General features: G+C 44.8%; 1 protein-coding gene across 8 annotated transcripts in view; it reads right to left on the bottom strand.

Moving 5' to 3' along the window:
* Nucleotides 1-16463, bottom strand: part of HERC1 (HECT and RLD domain containing E3 ubiquitin protein ligase family member 1) — a 1817725-nt gene that overhangs the window by 1511689 nt on the left and 289573 nt on the right. For 6 of the 8 annotated variants that reach the window (XM_085643727.1, XM_085643730.1, XM_085643731.1 and 3 more), the window contains 2 exons: nt 13015-13186; nt 56-380 (listed from right to left, as the gene is read on the bottom strand). In XM_085643727.1, coding sequence (XP_085499853.1) covers nt 56-380; nt 13015-13186 — 497 coding nt within the window. The remainder of the gene's footprint in view (nt 1-55; nt 381-13014; nt 13187-16463) is intronic. The other 2 variants (XM_085643732.1, XM_085643734.1) reach the window with 1 other exon arrangement.

Here is a 16463-nt window from a genome sequence, read left to right as displayed (position 1 = left end):
AAAGTATTGTTTCATAGGTTGTAGATCACTGTACATTTGTCACATGAATGCCCACCTTGTCATATATCCAATTCCTTCATTAGCTCTCACTGGAGGTTGCTGTTGCAGCACGCCTTCCTTTGGGTTTTGAAGCTGTTCAATGACCGGGCTTACACCTAAAACCAGCAGAGCACACCGATGGATGACAGAGTTACACACAGATGTGTAAACATCTTGACAATCTGCAACATCAAGGCTGTCTCTTCGCTCCTCCTGGAGTGGTACAGGTGTTTCACTATCTCTTGTCCCCAATCCAGTTCCAGTGATAGACACAATGTTCATTCGATCTCGGTCCCAGCTGCGAGCTACTTCACGTGCTGATAGGAAACATTGAAAGATTTCTGTAATATGCAACACAAAAACAAGATCTTAAACAATGCTGTATTAAAAACAGAGATATTCACTTCACCGACATGTCATGACACTATTGAAGAAGAGTGGGAAAGACTGGATTTTGGAGCAGATTATCTACAACTATCATCTTATTAACTGAAAAACGATTTATATATTGGATGGTTTGAGATAAGTAGTTTATGATTCAGTATCCACACAAAACACCAACAAACTTTTGTTTTGAGAATACTTACTCCTTGGACACTCTGTAAAAAAGTAGTTCATATTTTGCTTTCAGGTTTGGGGCGGGAATTTGTGTCTCCTCAGTTCCTACATAAGACCGACTAGTTACACACCATGTAAAAATGTTCATTTGTAGAGGTTTCGACAAATTCACATTTCCTGAATTGTCTTCAGAAATAATGAACAATGAAATTGAAAGGATTATGTTACTTACCCTGTAAGCATCTGTTCCTGGCATGTAGTGCTGTAGATTCACATATCCCTGCCATCTAGTGTTGGGTCTGGATGTGTGCAAGTGATTTTCTTCAAAGAAGTCTTTCGAGTCATAAGGTCAAGTGACTCCTCCTCTTGGTGACAATGTGCATGGGCATCAACTCCATTGTTTTTGCACAGGCGGGTGAAGAATGGGGTGTAAGTAAGCATCAGTAAAGAGATGTCCATGCAGATGAAAAGGTCAAAAGAACTGCAACGGCCACAGGTGTCCCAACAGGAGAGTGGGCACATGTGAATCTACAGCACTACTTGCCAAGAACAGATGCTTACAGGGTAAGTCACAATCAGTTTGAGGCACATGTGGCTGTAGATACACAAGCTTTGCATAGGCTGTAAAGCACAAACAAGTTTGGTGAGAACAATATTGAGATTCTATGTGGGTGCAGGTGGAGCTCTGGGTGGAATTACTCTTAAGGGCTTCCATAAAGGCCTTAATATCTGGGGCAGTTTAAATAAAGATAAGTGTTGCCTGTTTTAGAGATAGGCAGCCACTACAGCTAGATGTAAACGTACTGAAGTGAAGGCAAGGCCAGAGAGCTGTAAATGGAGAGGATAGCAAACAATGTTTTGCACCGCTGCATTAAATGGATCAATGTTGTAATTACGGCAGTAAAACAAAAATCTTTTCCATTTAGCTGCATAGCATGCTCTAGTCGTAGGCCTACAAGCTTCTTTGAGAATTGTCATACATTCAGGTAACCAAATGCTATGACCTCAGCAGCCAAATCGCAAGGTTACGTTCCTCTGGATTTGGAGGTCTGATTTCTCCATGGTTCTGAGTGAGAAGGTTTGGGCTGAGGTGGAGCTTCACATGTGGAACTACGAACAGTTTGAGTGGTGTTGTGAACCAGGGCTGATAAGCCCAAGTGGGAGCTACTAGAATGATGGTGAGAGATGTTTGCCTGAGCTTCCGAACCAGAAACGGTAGAAGAGGGAGAGGCGGAAAAGCATAGGCAAATATTCCTGACCAGTTCATCCATAGAGCATTGCCCTGGGATAGCGGGTGTGGGAACCTGGAGGCGAAGTCTGAGCATTTCGCGTTGTGTGCAGTTGTGAACAGGTCTATCTGTGGAAACGCCCGCTTGTATGGAGGAGGACTTGTTGCCACATCCTGCTGAGGACGTCGGCAAAGTTGTGGCCTTCTCCTAGGAGGTGTTTGGCTAATAGATGGATGGTGTGATGTATTGCCCAACACCCCCTGTTTTTGTACATAGTACATGGCTGTCATATTGTCCTACCGGACTAAGACAACCTTGTTTATCAGGTGAGGTAGGAATGCTTTCAATCCTGTGAACAGCTTGAAGCTTGAGGTAGTTGATATAGAGATTCTGGTGTTTGGTGTCCCAGCTACCCTGAATTGTGAGTTCCTGTAGATGAGCACTCCATCCTGTGAGGGATGCGTCCGCTATCAGAACGATTAGTGGAACAGGGTCGAGGAACGGCCACCCTTTTCACACGTCTTGTGTGTTCCACCACTGCAGAGTGATGAGTGTGGCTGTTTATAAACACTAGTTCTTCTGACACTGTGACTGAGACCAAGGGCGTGCTAGACATTCCTGCACTGTAACGAACGCATGCGTAATCATGCATGTGGCGACGCATAAGGCCATCATACAACTGTTCTGTCTTTTAGTAGTTGTTTGGTTTGAAAGTGTGGTAGCAATGTTTGGAAATGTCGAATACTTGCTGCATTAGGATAGGTTAATCTCACCTATGTGTTGAGAATAGCACCCAGATACGGATGAACCTGTAAAGGTTGAAGTTAGGATTTTTTAACATTGATGGCAAACCCTAGTTGATGCAGCAGGTCTATCATGACCGGAGTGTGTTGGTGGCACAGAGGAAGGGTAGTGGGAAGACATGATGTTTTGCCTGCGTTTGTTTGTTGCTACCACTATGATGCATTTGGTGAAAACTCGGGGTGCAGTAGTCACCGTGAATGGAAGAACTTTAAACTTATAATGTTTGCCAGCTATGACAAACCGGAGGCATTTGCGGTGTGTGGATGGATTGGGATGGGCATCCTTTATGTCTAGTGCTGACAAAGTCGCCTTGCTAGGGAAGTAGGATCACATCTTGGAGGGTGACCATATGGAAGTGCTCTGACAGGATGTAATGATTTAAGGGCCTCAGTTCCAAGATGGGCCGTAGTGAAATGTCCTTTTTGGAGATGAGAAAGTACAGGGAATATACCTCTGTCCCCTGATATTGAAGAGGGATGGGTTCTATAGCTCCTTTGAGCGAGAGAGCTTGAACTTACTGTTTGAGCAGTGTTTGATGTACCAGAGAAATGTATGACTGCGAGGTGGAATGTTTGGAGGTGTGGTGATGAGCTCTCTACAATAACCATGATGGATAATGTCCAAGACCCACTGATCCGCCAGGTGGGGAAAAACTGTTTTTATCTACCCCCATCAGGTGTTAAATGATCAGGGGGAAGGAGAAGGGAGTCACTGCTTTGTGGTGGGTGGGTGTGGCACCACATGGGGAAGCACCTCTGTCACAACCTTTGGAGTTGTTACCGCTGTACATGCCATAGTAATAGCCCTGTGAAGTGACTTTGCAGCCAACATGATGAAGACGAGTCATCGGAAAATACTGATTTTGAGCCTACACTATATAAGGGGCGGCAAAAGGAGACATTGGGAAGTGGGTGTTTGGAGGGCACCCATGGATTTAGCAACCTCTGTGTCCTTCATCTTCTCTAACTCTTGGTCAACTTGTGGACCAAACATGTGTTACTTGTCATTAAAAAGTGTTTGCTTTACTTCTGGCTTGAAGCCAGATATACCCAGTCCAGCATGTCTGTTTAACAACACATTGGTATTGATACCCTGGCAGCAATATCTGCAGAGTTCAGGGCACACCTGATGGAGTTACTGGAAATGAGTTTGCCCTCCGCTACGAGTTCCTGTCATTTTTTCCTATGTTCTTCTGGGAGGTACTGGAGGAGTTCCTTCATTTCATCCCAGTGGGTGCGATCATACCTGGCTAATAGGGCTTGTGTGTGTGCAATCCACCAGTGTTTGTCGGACTGCGTTGCTACTCGTTTCCCTGAAGCACCAATCAGTTTAGACTTCTTATCGGGAAGGGGGAGAGTCAGCTGTGGTTTGTGAATTAGCCCTCTTACCACCGGCATTGGACACAACTAATGAATCGGAGGGAATTTGCCACTGGATGCAAGGGTGCGCCTTTGTATTTTTTGTTGACCCTGGGAGCAATAATGCGAGCATGCGCAGGGTCTTTAAAGATGTCATCAGTGTGACACATCATGCATTTTAACATATGGAGGTATTGGTAGCTCTATGAGTCCTGGAGAGGGTTTTAAAGAGGGAATCTTCCTGTACAGGCTCTTTATGGAGCAGAAACTTGTGGTATGCTGCAGCCCTACTGATGAGTTCCTGATATGAGGGGATGTCATCAGGAGGCGATGGTTTGGCAAGGTACAGGTCTGGATCTGTGTCCCCCTGGAGATCAACGTCAAAATCTGGTTTGGGATCTGGGGGATGTGGTGCATCATAAGAATCATCCACCCCACCCCTCCCTCCCCCATGCCCATCTGTGAAGGAATGTGGGGACGTCTGGTGAAAGATATCTAGGGGATCATCCTGAGAATGAGGTGGATAGAATGAAGGGTGGGGGTGGTGGTGGAGAAGCAGATGTAGGAGGGTGAAAGGGAATAGTAGCCTTGCCTGTCTTTCTCTTTTAAACAGGCACCAGTAAGTCTATTGTTCCGCCAAAGGAAAGTTGGTGCTTTGATGGAGGCGGCACCAACACCACAATTTTGACTAAGATGCGGCCAAGCCTGAGGCTGTATATGTAGTTGTTTCTGGCGTAGTTCAAGCTGTTCATACATTAGCTGGAGGATTGGCTCTCCCGGGGTACCTGTAGACTATTTCAAAGCTTGTCTCCAAATTTTTGGTGCTGAGATGGGCTTCAGTTTCGGAGCCGAAGTGTTCGGAGTTGGTTTGGTGCAGAAGCCAATGGCTTTGGCAGTGCTTTCAATGCCGAGTCCCAGGGAGGGGCATCTGTAACAGATGTATGGTGCCAAACATAGCCTGCTGGCACTGGTGGCCCGGTAGCCTTATGTTCTATCGGAACAGAATGCTTTTTCTGTGGCAGGACGGGGACGTCAGTACGCTGACCCGGTGGAAGGTCCTGCATCTGGAGGTGGATCTCTAAGTCGCAGCTGGAGCCGGAGTGTTTTATGGAAAAAGCCTCCTCCTCTGCTGCAGAAGCTTTGTGTAGTTCATCCTCCTTCTTGACATCCTGTTGTCCGAAGATGTCAGGTGGATCATCTCTACGATGCATCTCCCTGCACGGTGCCCATTGGTCCCATAGGGTTTTCTTCAACCAAAACGATCAGGAGGCCTCGCAGTCTTCTTCCCTGTGATCGGGAGGCAAGCACAGGTTGCAGATATGGTGAAGGTCGGTCTGCTGGTACTTAGCGTGGCATCTTGGGCTGAAACAGAACGGCGTCTGTTCCATCAGTAGGGCATTCTAAGGCGAGGCCAAATAAATAGAAAGATAGGCAAGGAAAGGCGAGGCTTGAAGGGCCATTATACCAGCGTGTCGATTCGATAGGCGATAGTTTTCCAGTTTTCGAAACGCAAAGAAGGAAGCGGGTTCGATAACAATATCGACGAGGGTAAGGGAGAATTACAAACCAAAAGGAGTCCAAAACTATCTAGCATCAGAATGCAGTAATACACGTCCAAACCCAACAGTGGAAAGAAAACAATCTAACAATGGAGTTGATGCCCAGGGGATTATCACCAAGGGGCATATGTATCAAACGATTTTGTATTCGCAAACGCTGCGAATCGCAAAAAAACAGCGTTTGCGAATACAAAATCGCAAAATGAGACGTATGAGGCATTTCAGCAGCGCATTCTTAAGGAATCGCTAATTTTGCGATTTCTTAAGTTTGCGTAAGCACTTAAGAAATCGCAAATTGCGATTCCTTAAATGCTATGTAACACGCACTCAAGTTGTGCAATTTCTCCTTAAGAAATCGCAAATTACCACCAACTTCAAGTTGGTGGTAATTTGCGATCTCTTTGAATAATGCACTTTTTGGCATTTTTCAAAGTGCCATGTGGCGCACATACATGCCCTTAGGTCATGTATGTGCGCCATATGCGTACACATGCTGATTTCAGGGGTGCATCAGGGTGTCATCATGACACCCTTGCACCTTTGAAAATATTCTCAATTTGCGATTAGCAAATAGCGATTCGCAAATTGAGAAAGACTTCCCATTCATTGCTATGGGCCTCCTGGCCCATAGGAATGAATGGGAAGGTATTCCTTAATTGCGATTTCGCAATTTGCTAATCGCAATTAAGGAATTTTAAGAATTCACAAAATTTGTGCGAATTTTTAGATACATCCGTTTTGCAATTCTCAAATAGCGAGTCTCAAAAAATCGCTATTTGAGAATCGCAAATGGAGATGTTGATACATATGCCCCCAAGAGAAGGAGACACTTTGTCTCGTGACTCGAAAGACTTCTTCAAAGAAAAACAACTTGCATACATCTGGACCCAACACCAGATAGCAGGAGTATGCAAAGCATGTGCATCTACAGCCACACATGCCTCAAACATATACTTACTCGCAATCCTAGTTGACTATAGGGATCCCATAGAAGGAAAAGGTGGAATAGGTATGCTGTTAAAAATTAATACAATTCTCTACCTCAGTTGTTGTTTATGCGAGTCAATATAAATGGCAGCACTAACTGAGTGTCTTTATTAGGGCAGAAGGGCTGTGTCAAAATCACTTTTTAAAAGGAAAACTGAAGAAAAATGCAATGCAGTGGGGCTAAATATTATAGGGGCATAACATCACTGAAATTGCACAGCAGCCCACCGAAGACTATAAGAGATTGCCCCCAAGTGCACAGTAATCCATGATCAGTTAATTCCAAGAGCTCAGTTTTCATACAGTGCTTTACAATTACAGTGTGGCATTCTTGACATACAGATCAGGATAGCTCCTAAATATGGAATCATACCTAAAACATTGTTCAGATATGTTTGTCAAGGGGGGAAAGGGCCTAGAAGTTTGGACCGGAGTATTCCTTTTGCGGCAGGCCCAAAGCAGATACACATAATGGTCCATGTGTACAGTTGCACAGTGAGCAAAAGCAACAATATATTGCAATGTTGCTCACAGTAATGACCTGTGGCTGAGACCAATTCCAGCACTACACATTATTTCTTCTTTTTCTCAGTACCGATTGTTGAAGTAGTTCTGTGAATCAAAACTGTTGAGTTAATCTATAGAAATTAGTGCTATTTTTGTCAAGTCATGCTGTACTTAGTCACTCAAAAAACCAAAAAGTCATACCCCACTAGGCCAGTATTTAATATCAGTTGAAGAAACAAAACACAACGTACGCATAAATCTAGTTTGTCTTATTATTTATCTCATATCATATTTCATAAATTCATTTAATAATATTTTTTATTTATAGTGATAATCATATCCCTTTGGTACAAACAATACAAATATATACACAGAAAGACCATCAAGTTACATGGGCCAACACAAACCAAAACACAACATAACACGAACAAAAAGGAGAATTATTTTCCAAAAGTCAGTGAGTTAGTCATTAAGTCCAAAATAACTCACACCCAACGTTGTATTGCCCCATATTGTCACATGGGGATAAAACATCAATTTCATGATCCCATACTCAGTTTCATCCAATTTGAGTTGTTAGTTCTATATGTGTAAATGAATATTTAAAGTAGGATATCCGAGGTACACGTTTGTAACGTTGAGGAGGTTCTCCTTAAGAATCCCCCGGAAAAATGGCAACGACTTTCGACCTCATAGAATAATGGGGCATATATTATGCTTAGTACGAGGTCATCATCATGGCAACAAGAAATCTCATTCAATCTAAAAATAGAAAAAGTATCTATTCAAATTATGTTTTTCACTCGTTCGGTGCCTAATCACCGATTCACTGTGCGTAGCCTAAAGAAAAAGCGCTTCTTTTTACTGACAGTTAGAAAGCTACCACCAACCAGTGCAGCCGTCGTGAAATTACAAGTGAATGCATAAAGTACATGCACAATCTAATTAAAAACATATTCAAAATACTAATAGAGAGTGACAGAACGTAAAACACCGAAGTCCACAATTATATTAAAGACTTGATCATTAAGCACGCCGCTCACCCGAACTAAACGGAAAGAATGAGCACGTGTATGGTCCCGACATTCGGCAGACCCAAGACCAGCCAAAGGCAATGGGCAGTCCGTCTCTAGGAAAATAGAAATATAGAAGAGGGTTCTCAGGTCTGAGAAATTGATCAACCTTTTTTCCCCCCTAATAGTCTTATGCCTATTGAAGTGATTTCCTTTGAGAAAACTGTACTGGGTGAGCTAGATGAGATTGAATCAAAAAGAAAATATGTTAAATACAACATCTCAAAGCAAGAGAGGTAGGCTATAAGTCGATTACAGATGGACTCGGAGATATTTATTAAACCTGCAGAGAAGGGGGTGTGGGGGCATTGTGGTAATGGATACAAGCACGACGAAAGAGAAGTCCTTCAGCAACTATCAAATGAGGAGACATATAGGAAATGGTGAGTGGAACCCATAGAGGAAATACAAGTAGATCGTTAGATGGTAACACCATCATTGTGTCCATGCAGACCCAGAGGCCCCGCTCATCTCATAAAAATAAGGAGTTGGTCGAATTCACAGCATAACATTTGCAGTGATTATAATAAGATAACCCCCCGCCCACCTCATGTGAGATTTATACAACTACTTTTGGTCCTGATGAAGGTGGTACAGTAGATGGTCCACCGAAACGTGCGTAGACCAGCAACATATGAATGGGGATTCCTCTCAGACATTCACAATGGAACAAATTGATTGGATACGAGTGTACCATTAAAAATAACCTGATTAGTTCTTTGAGGATCTCCTACAGGACAGCTCTGTCTTGAGAATGAATGATAGTATGAGTGCGATGTTATGATAGGTGAGAATGCAGGTGTGTAGTTTTAGTGCAGGGTTACCTTTGAATTTGATGTTCGTCATATGAAACTAAAAACTGAGACTTATCATATTGTGGACATGGCTATTCATAATCTGCCAATTTCCCATGTACTTGTGCAATAGTGATACGCAATTGTAAATAGTGTGTTTATGAATAAGAAATAGCGGTGTATTTTGGTATATATTTTTTATATTGAAAAAATTATTTGAAAAAATAACTGTGCATATATGAAAAAAGCAAAATAATAAATCCTTGTGTGTTATACTGTAGGTGGGGACTGGTTTAGGCAATGAGCCATAGTCGGCCACAGGTAAAGTAATATAGGTTGGATTAGAGGTTCTGTTCAAGTATTTGGTGTTTCCCCCTCCTCTTAGACCTCAAACTACATTGGGGTACCTTGTTTTCTATTATGGATGGAGGGGTTGTCTCGAAGGGGAGGGAGTAGCCCCTACGGACGATTTGCAAAACCCACCTGTCCAACATGATGGTGCACCCGTGGGGGAGGTGATGGCGAATCCTGCTGCCCACAGGCAATTGGTGGCCCTAAAAGGTCAGACTAGAAGGGTTTGGAGGCTGCTGCAGAGGGGGCGTTGGTGGACTGGCCCGCTCGCTGGCCCCCAGACTCACGACGGTGGGTCCCATATCCCTGGCCGAGCAGGGGCTGAATAGCTTGCGGCGGCCGGTGGCTCTGGGCGGAACGTGGTGGGGCAACCCTTCCGTAGCCACGAAAGGGGCGAAAAGCAGACTGCGCTGGGCGAGTGATGGAGAGGCCTAAGGACTTGGCCGTAGCCCGAGAGTTCTTGAAGCGCTCTAGCGCGTTGTCTGCTTTGTCGCCGAACAGGTGACGGTCTTCAAAAGGCATGTCCATAAAAGTAGCTTCGACATCCCCGGAAAAAAGAGTCGACCTCAGCCAGGCGAAGCGTCGAAGGGCTACCGACATCGAAATCGTCCTGCCTAGCGAGTCGGCAGTATCCAGTCAACATCCGATGGTGAACTTGGCTGCAACTCTCCCTTCGGCGACTGCACGAGAGAGCACGGCCCGGTCCTCCTCCGGGCACTGTGGCAGCACCTGCACTACCTTATCCCACACAGAGTGGGTGTAACGGCCCATTAGACATGCGGTGTTCACCGACCGTAGTCCCAAGCTGGAGGAAGAAAACATCTTCTTCCCAAGAAGGTCCAGTTTCTTGGATTTCCCAATCAGGTGGTGCGTTAGGGAATGCTCCTTTGGACGTAGAGTCTTGGACCACCAAGCTCTCAGGGGTGGGGTGTTGGGAGAGGAATGCGGGGTCGCCCGGGGCCGGGCAGTGGCGTCGGACAATTATTCTATGCATAGGAGCCCCTGAGTTGGGCCTGGACCAGGTGCCCAAAAAAGGATGTCAGTGGGGGCCTCATTAAACGGCAGAAGGGGCTCCGAAGAGCTCGCTGCTGGTTGAAGCACCTCTGTCAGGAGTTTAGTCCTGACCGCCACTGTAGGTAGCTCGAGATTGAGAGCCTTGGCCGCCCTACGCAACACCATTGCATAAGAAACTCCCTCCTCCATAGCCATGGTAGGGGGAGACAACACGCCAAGGTCCAGGGAGGTGTCCAGACCACTGGCATCCCCAAACTCTTCTCTCCAGTCCGGATCATACTCTAACTGGTCAGTTAAAGAGTCTCCAGACCCGTCCCAGTCCTCCTCTGGTTGCTAATCTGGCCTAAAAGAACCGGGGTGGAACAGGGGTACAAACTTACCCATCCGCGCCAGATCCAGCGTCGATAGACGTTGGTCCAACTCCATACCCATGTCGGGATCGAGGTCAACGCAGGCTGGGGACACAACCGGCGTCGGCTGCGGTTGTGGTGCCGGTTGAATTGACACCAGTGGTGGTGTTATGAGGTCGACCGGTGCCAATACGGATCCAGGCCTGGATCCAAGGGATCCCTGCGGTCCCAGGGCCGAAGCAGCCGGCGTTAAAGTCCCAGAGCCCCCAATAGAGTCCGCGAGGTCCAAAGGCACGCCGGCGGAGTCGGGCTGCCCAAAGATGGCATGCATCGCTTCGTCGAAACTCCGAAGCAGGGCAGGGGTCGCTCCAGGTCCCGGGAAGGGAGGGAAACTCTGGGTCGAACCAGGGTGCTCCGCACGCAAGGCCACGGGAGGGAACTGCCGGCATCCCTTGTCCCGTGGGCCGAAGGATGGGGAGAAGTCGAAGAGCGACGATGCTTTTTCGACTTCTTCTTGTGCTTCGACTTACCTGAGGAGTGCAAAGACTTGGAAGAGGGCTGGTGGTGGCTTCGTGACCGGTCCCTCGACCTCCCATGCGACCGGGACCTTGAACGGCGCAGAGCGGACTGCCGGGCCTCGAGAAGCTTTCGGGACCGCTCCCGCAAAGACTTCGGATTCATGGTGCGGCAGTCGGAACATGACTTGGAGTCGTGGTCGGGTTCCAGACAAAACAGGCACAAGCGGTGCGGATCCGTCACCAAAATCAACCGTCGACAGGAACCGCAAGCCTTGAAACCGTGCACCAGGAGCCGATGGACTTAAAAACGACAAGAGTCGAGAAAAAATCAGTCAAAAAGTGACTGGCGGTATCGTTCTCTCCGGATCTGTGCTGGCTGGCGCGGACAAAGAAAGAACTGATGTCAGCGCATGAGGGCTGCGTCTATGTAGCTGCCGCAACGTCATCCCGGCGACCACGACGCCAACGACGAACGTGGACCCGACCGCACGCACCTTTCAAAGCGCAGGGGTACTGCTGACGAAAAATTCTCCGGATCCAGTCTGACGCCTGAGGGTAATTCTACAGGTAAGGAATCTATAACTAATTGTCTCTTACAGATCTGGTTCTTAGATCAGTTTTCTCCTCCTCACTGTGGGTCCCTGCATTTACCAACTGCTCTAAAATGAGGGCTTGAATTTTCTTACCTAGGTAGCCAAAGATTTTGTCAAACTTCCTCATATCTTCTGCAACAATACATCACCTTCAAGAATCGGATACTTTAGGTACTGACTGGTCTGTAAACATATGATCAATTGGGAGGGTTTTAAACAAGGTGGTGGAATTTTAGTTGCCATGTAAATACAGATGGCATTGGCAGTCCATCTTTTAACATCAATGGATGCATGTACTTGACCATATATTTAATTACTTCCTTCATATCAAACCCGAAACTGCTTGAGTGTATCCCTTTAAAGGTCATGTCCAGACCTTTCATTGCTAAGGAAGGTACATTTGTGAGTAAGCAGATAACAACGAGCCAGTTACAAATGTTTCTACTAGCCAGTGTGGTACCCAATAGTTACTAACCACAAGGCCTTGCCACATAAGAATAATGAAAATAAAAACGGTGCTAAGTATCTGAAGAAAAATGAGAAAGAATAGTTTGCCTGCTATTCAGCACGTCATGAATGGTATGTTTTCATGTTTTAGTGCGTTGAAGCTGCAGCCTCTATTGAGAAATCCCCACAAAAGTGGACCTGAAAACAGAAAGACAGAATTGCTAAATATTTAACGAAATCGCTGATCCTACACTATAGGAAAATCTACTTCTACTATTATTCATCTCTGAAACATTAAAACATGAAGCGAAAGGAGAAAAAAAAAATTCAACCATTATTGTGATGAGTAGTGGGCAATCCAAAGACTGATCCAAGTATGTGTTTTGCAATTATTTATTTTTATTTAACTTGGAACCAATGTAAATTCAGTTACTAGAATATGGTAAAAAAACAAATTCTCGTTTTTAGGTTATTGCTGAAGTGGCAAAAAGGAAAAATTGTCCAGCGTGGGCACCCTCCCCAAAACTACAGCTTTAGGTAATTCCCAGTTACCTGGCTGGACCCCGAAAGCTCTTACATTTTCAATAACAAAATGTAATTTTTATAGTTTCTAAATTAAATTCTGTAAATTAAAATGTGAAGTTTTCCGAGGTCCAACATGTTGTTTTGGAAATATGGTTTTGAATTTGGCTAGGATGCATTGAATAAGAGCAACAAACTAACTCCACTTTTATGATTCAAACATTGTGTAGCAGATGGGATCAATCATTAAGAAAAATGATAGTTGTGGGCATGAGTGACAACATAAATGAAACATGGGTGAAGACACTTACTACCAGCTGTCATGACTTCATGTTCCCTTTCTTCTTCCTCATCTTCTTGTTCAGGATGTCCTTCCTCTCTTTCTCTCTCTGCCTGTTCCTCCAGTTCAGCTTCTTCATCGATGGTTCGGGCAAATGAGTGCTCTTGAGGATCAACATCTGCAGACTCCTGATTTTCAGATACCTTTTTATAGTGGTTCAAAATAAATGATAAATATAAACTTCCATTCAATAGGTTTCGATGATTCATTTAAGTGGGCGCTAATTTTCACACTGTGCAGCAATGAGTGGGGCCTGGCACATTTCTCAATTCAATTAAATATGTATTTATTTAATACAAATACACAAAACCAACAGTTGCAGAACACAAAAACATTACTACAACAGTAATAGAAGAAGCAACATAAAAAATCATGACTTAAATATATAGTGTTAGCAACAGTGTGTATTAAATAAAACTGCTGTTTTGAACTGACAAATATAGAGAGGGTATTTTAAATCATAACCTTGAAGTGCATTTGTTCACTGAAGTGCACAGGAATAAGCTACTATGAATTTGTTGCACAACTGTGTCACCTTTTCATACAGCCAATTCACTAGTAGCCGTTTCAGGTGGGCAGCATCAATACCGAATCTAAAAGTCATCCTTCAAGACTATTCAAGAGGAGAAAACAAGCAGCCATAGTTTGGAAAAGCAAAGCTTTTCACAACCGAAGCAAAGCTTTTTAAAGCTTGCTTCACTTAAACAGCGCCCCCCACCCCCATTGCCCAATTGACAAAGTAGCTGGTAATATGTTTACTAGATCGTATTAAATATAATTTTCAAAAAAACCTTAGTGCTAATGTGTGCACTTGTCAAATAGACCATTCAAACAGCAAAGCACAGGAAAAACATAGGCATTGTTAATATAGGAACAAAATAATTTCTTGCATAAATTATGTCTGAATAGATATGTGTGTACTAAGTGACTAATTTGTTGATTATTTCATTACTTGAGTGGGATGTCAATCAATACAAGGCTTTCTCTATACATGTTAACGTGGCATAATGGGTAGGAGTGACATATCAAAATGTTTGAATGGTATAGAGGTGAAATAAGGGGACAAGTCACTACCTTATAAAACCTCAGTTAGAATAAATTAATTGTGTGGGGATCTTGAATAAAATGAGAGCGGTCATATTTATATATTGTCCCAGATTTGTTTATTAAACCCTTTAAGGTATGTTACAGTTATTACCTACAAGCCTCAATTATTTTCTTACCAAAACCTAAGAATCAGTCTTGGTGTCGTATGGAAATAACCTGTGGATGATTAGTGACCAGTAGAAACAAATTATGGGTCACAAGCTTCAAGATGATATAATGACACCTCTGTTCGCCCTATGAAGCATGGTTATTACGATCTTTGGTTTACAAACTACAAATGGTGCTGTTGATGAGTTAACAAAGAAATTATCTGGAACTCGTTTGTTGCTGTGGTTGTGACCACGATCTACAACACACCACCTATCTAATAAATTATCTCAAATTAGATGGTGATAAATCTTAATTACATGAGGAAAGTGGCAGACATTAACTAAGATTGGTATAGAAGTCTGGTTGGTCACTTTTACATTCTTGGCTGAGAAATTACTGTAAGCCTGCTTGCAATTCTATTAACCCAGATTCTTCAGTTGTCTAGGACACAAGAAAAATGTTTGGGTGTAGAGATACTGCAAACAATCCCAAAATATCCTGGACATGGAGGAGGAGCTGGGCGCTAGTTGAGCGAAATGGATCACAGACCTAGTTTGTTGTATATCATGAAAAAACTGTTGAATCCGAAATAGAGTCTTAAAAACATCTGGGTCAGACGAAAGATCCAACTTCTAACTAAGATGAGACCTAACATGCAGTATACTAATAAAATAAACACAGTAACAGAAGATTAGAGTGAGGGGACACTTGGATAGAGTAACCTGATACATTAGCATTATTTTATCACACAAATGTTCACTGGCAGAATTGGTAATGATGTCCACTTACCACAGAGCTGAGGTACCAGCAGCAGGCACAGTGGATGGATATGTGTAATTAGGCGTCCTTCAGGTCGAGCACCTTCATGTAATTGCCTTGTCAGATCATTTTCATATGACAACTATGTAGGACGTCATTCCTTTGCTCCGAGAGAATTATCGTTTTGGGGATGAGAATTTATAGTGAGTAGGAGCCTTTCCCCTATTAGTGTGGAGGCACTCTCTCTATTGTGCCTTTCTGGAGAGAAGCTTGTTCCTATTCCTTCAGAAGCTAGAGATGGTCTCTGGTGAGGAAATGTCTGGGCTGTGGTGGGATGATGGGAGGGGTTGTGGAAAGTTATAGGCAGGAGGTGTGATGAATGACCACTAAAACTCACTGGTCGGATGTGATTTCCTCCTAGAGAGAGAGGAAGTCTTGTGTTCTCCCCAACAGTATCCCTATGACAGGTGACGTGTGATCAGTGGGGAGGCGAGTCACTGCTTAGAGGCAGAAACTCCGTGACCATCAATCAATCAATCAATCAATCAGGGAATTGTGAAGCGCACTACTCACCCGTGAGGGTCTAAAGGCTCTGGAGGTTAGGGGGAAGGTGCAGGTCCGAGTCCACCAGGTCTTGAGTCTCTTTCTGAAGGTGTGCAGAGTGGGGGAGCGTCTGATGTTGATAGGGAGCTTTTTCCAGGTCTTTGCCGCGATGTAGGAGGAGGCTCTTCCACCCGCTCTTGTTCTGCGGATGTGCCGGGTTTCGTCGAGGGCAAGGTCGGCAGAGCAGAGGTTTCTCTTGGGCACGTGGAAGGAGACTTACTCGTTGAGGTATTTGGGTCCAGTTTGTGCAGGGATTTGTAGGCGTGGGCGAGTAGCTTGAAAGTTATACTCTTCTCGACGGGGAGCAAGTGGAGGTCTCACAGGTGTTTGGTGATGTGTTCATGCTGTGGGATGCCGAAGACGAGTCTGGCCGCGGTGTTCTGCATGGTCGGGAGTTTGCGTAGCAGGGATTTGTTGATTCCGGCGTAGAGGACGTTTCCATTGTCATGTCTGCTAGTTATGAGTGCATGGGTGACTGTCTTTCTGGATTCGGGGGGGGGATCCATTTGAAGGTGTTGCGAAGGATGCAGAGGGTGTTGAAGCAAGTGGAGGCGACGGCATTGATCTGGCGGTTCAGAGTGAGGGAGAAGTAGAGGATGATGCAGAGGTTCCCGGTGTGGTCCGTGGCGGTGGGAGGGGCGGGGGATTGCTGTGGGCCACCAGGTGCTGTCCCAAGCTGAGGGGGTGTGCCCGAGGACTTCTGTCTTCTCCGAGTTGAGCTTCAGACAGCTGCTGCTCATCCAGGATGCAACATCTTTCATTGCTTCCTGGAAGATGATTCTGGTGGCATCTGGTTCCTTTGTGAGGGAGAGGATGAGCTGGGTGTCGTTGGCATAGGATACTATGCTGAGTCCATGCTGT

This window comes from Triturus cristatus, chromosome 3_1 (genome assembly GCF_964204655.1).
Source record: "Triturus cristatus chromosome 3_1, aTriCri1.1, whole genome shotgun sequence".
Taxonomy (NCBI): Eukaryota; Metazoa; Chordata; class Amphibia; order Caudata; family Salamandridae; genus Triturus; species Triturus cristatus.
Note: the sequence above shows the minus strand (reverse complement) of the source record. Positions and strands in the feature narration are given on the sequence as shown.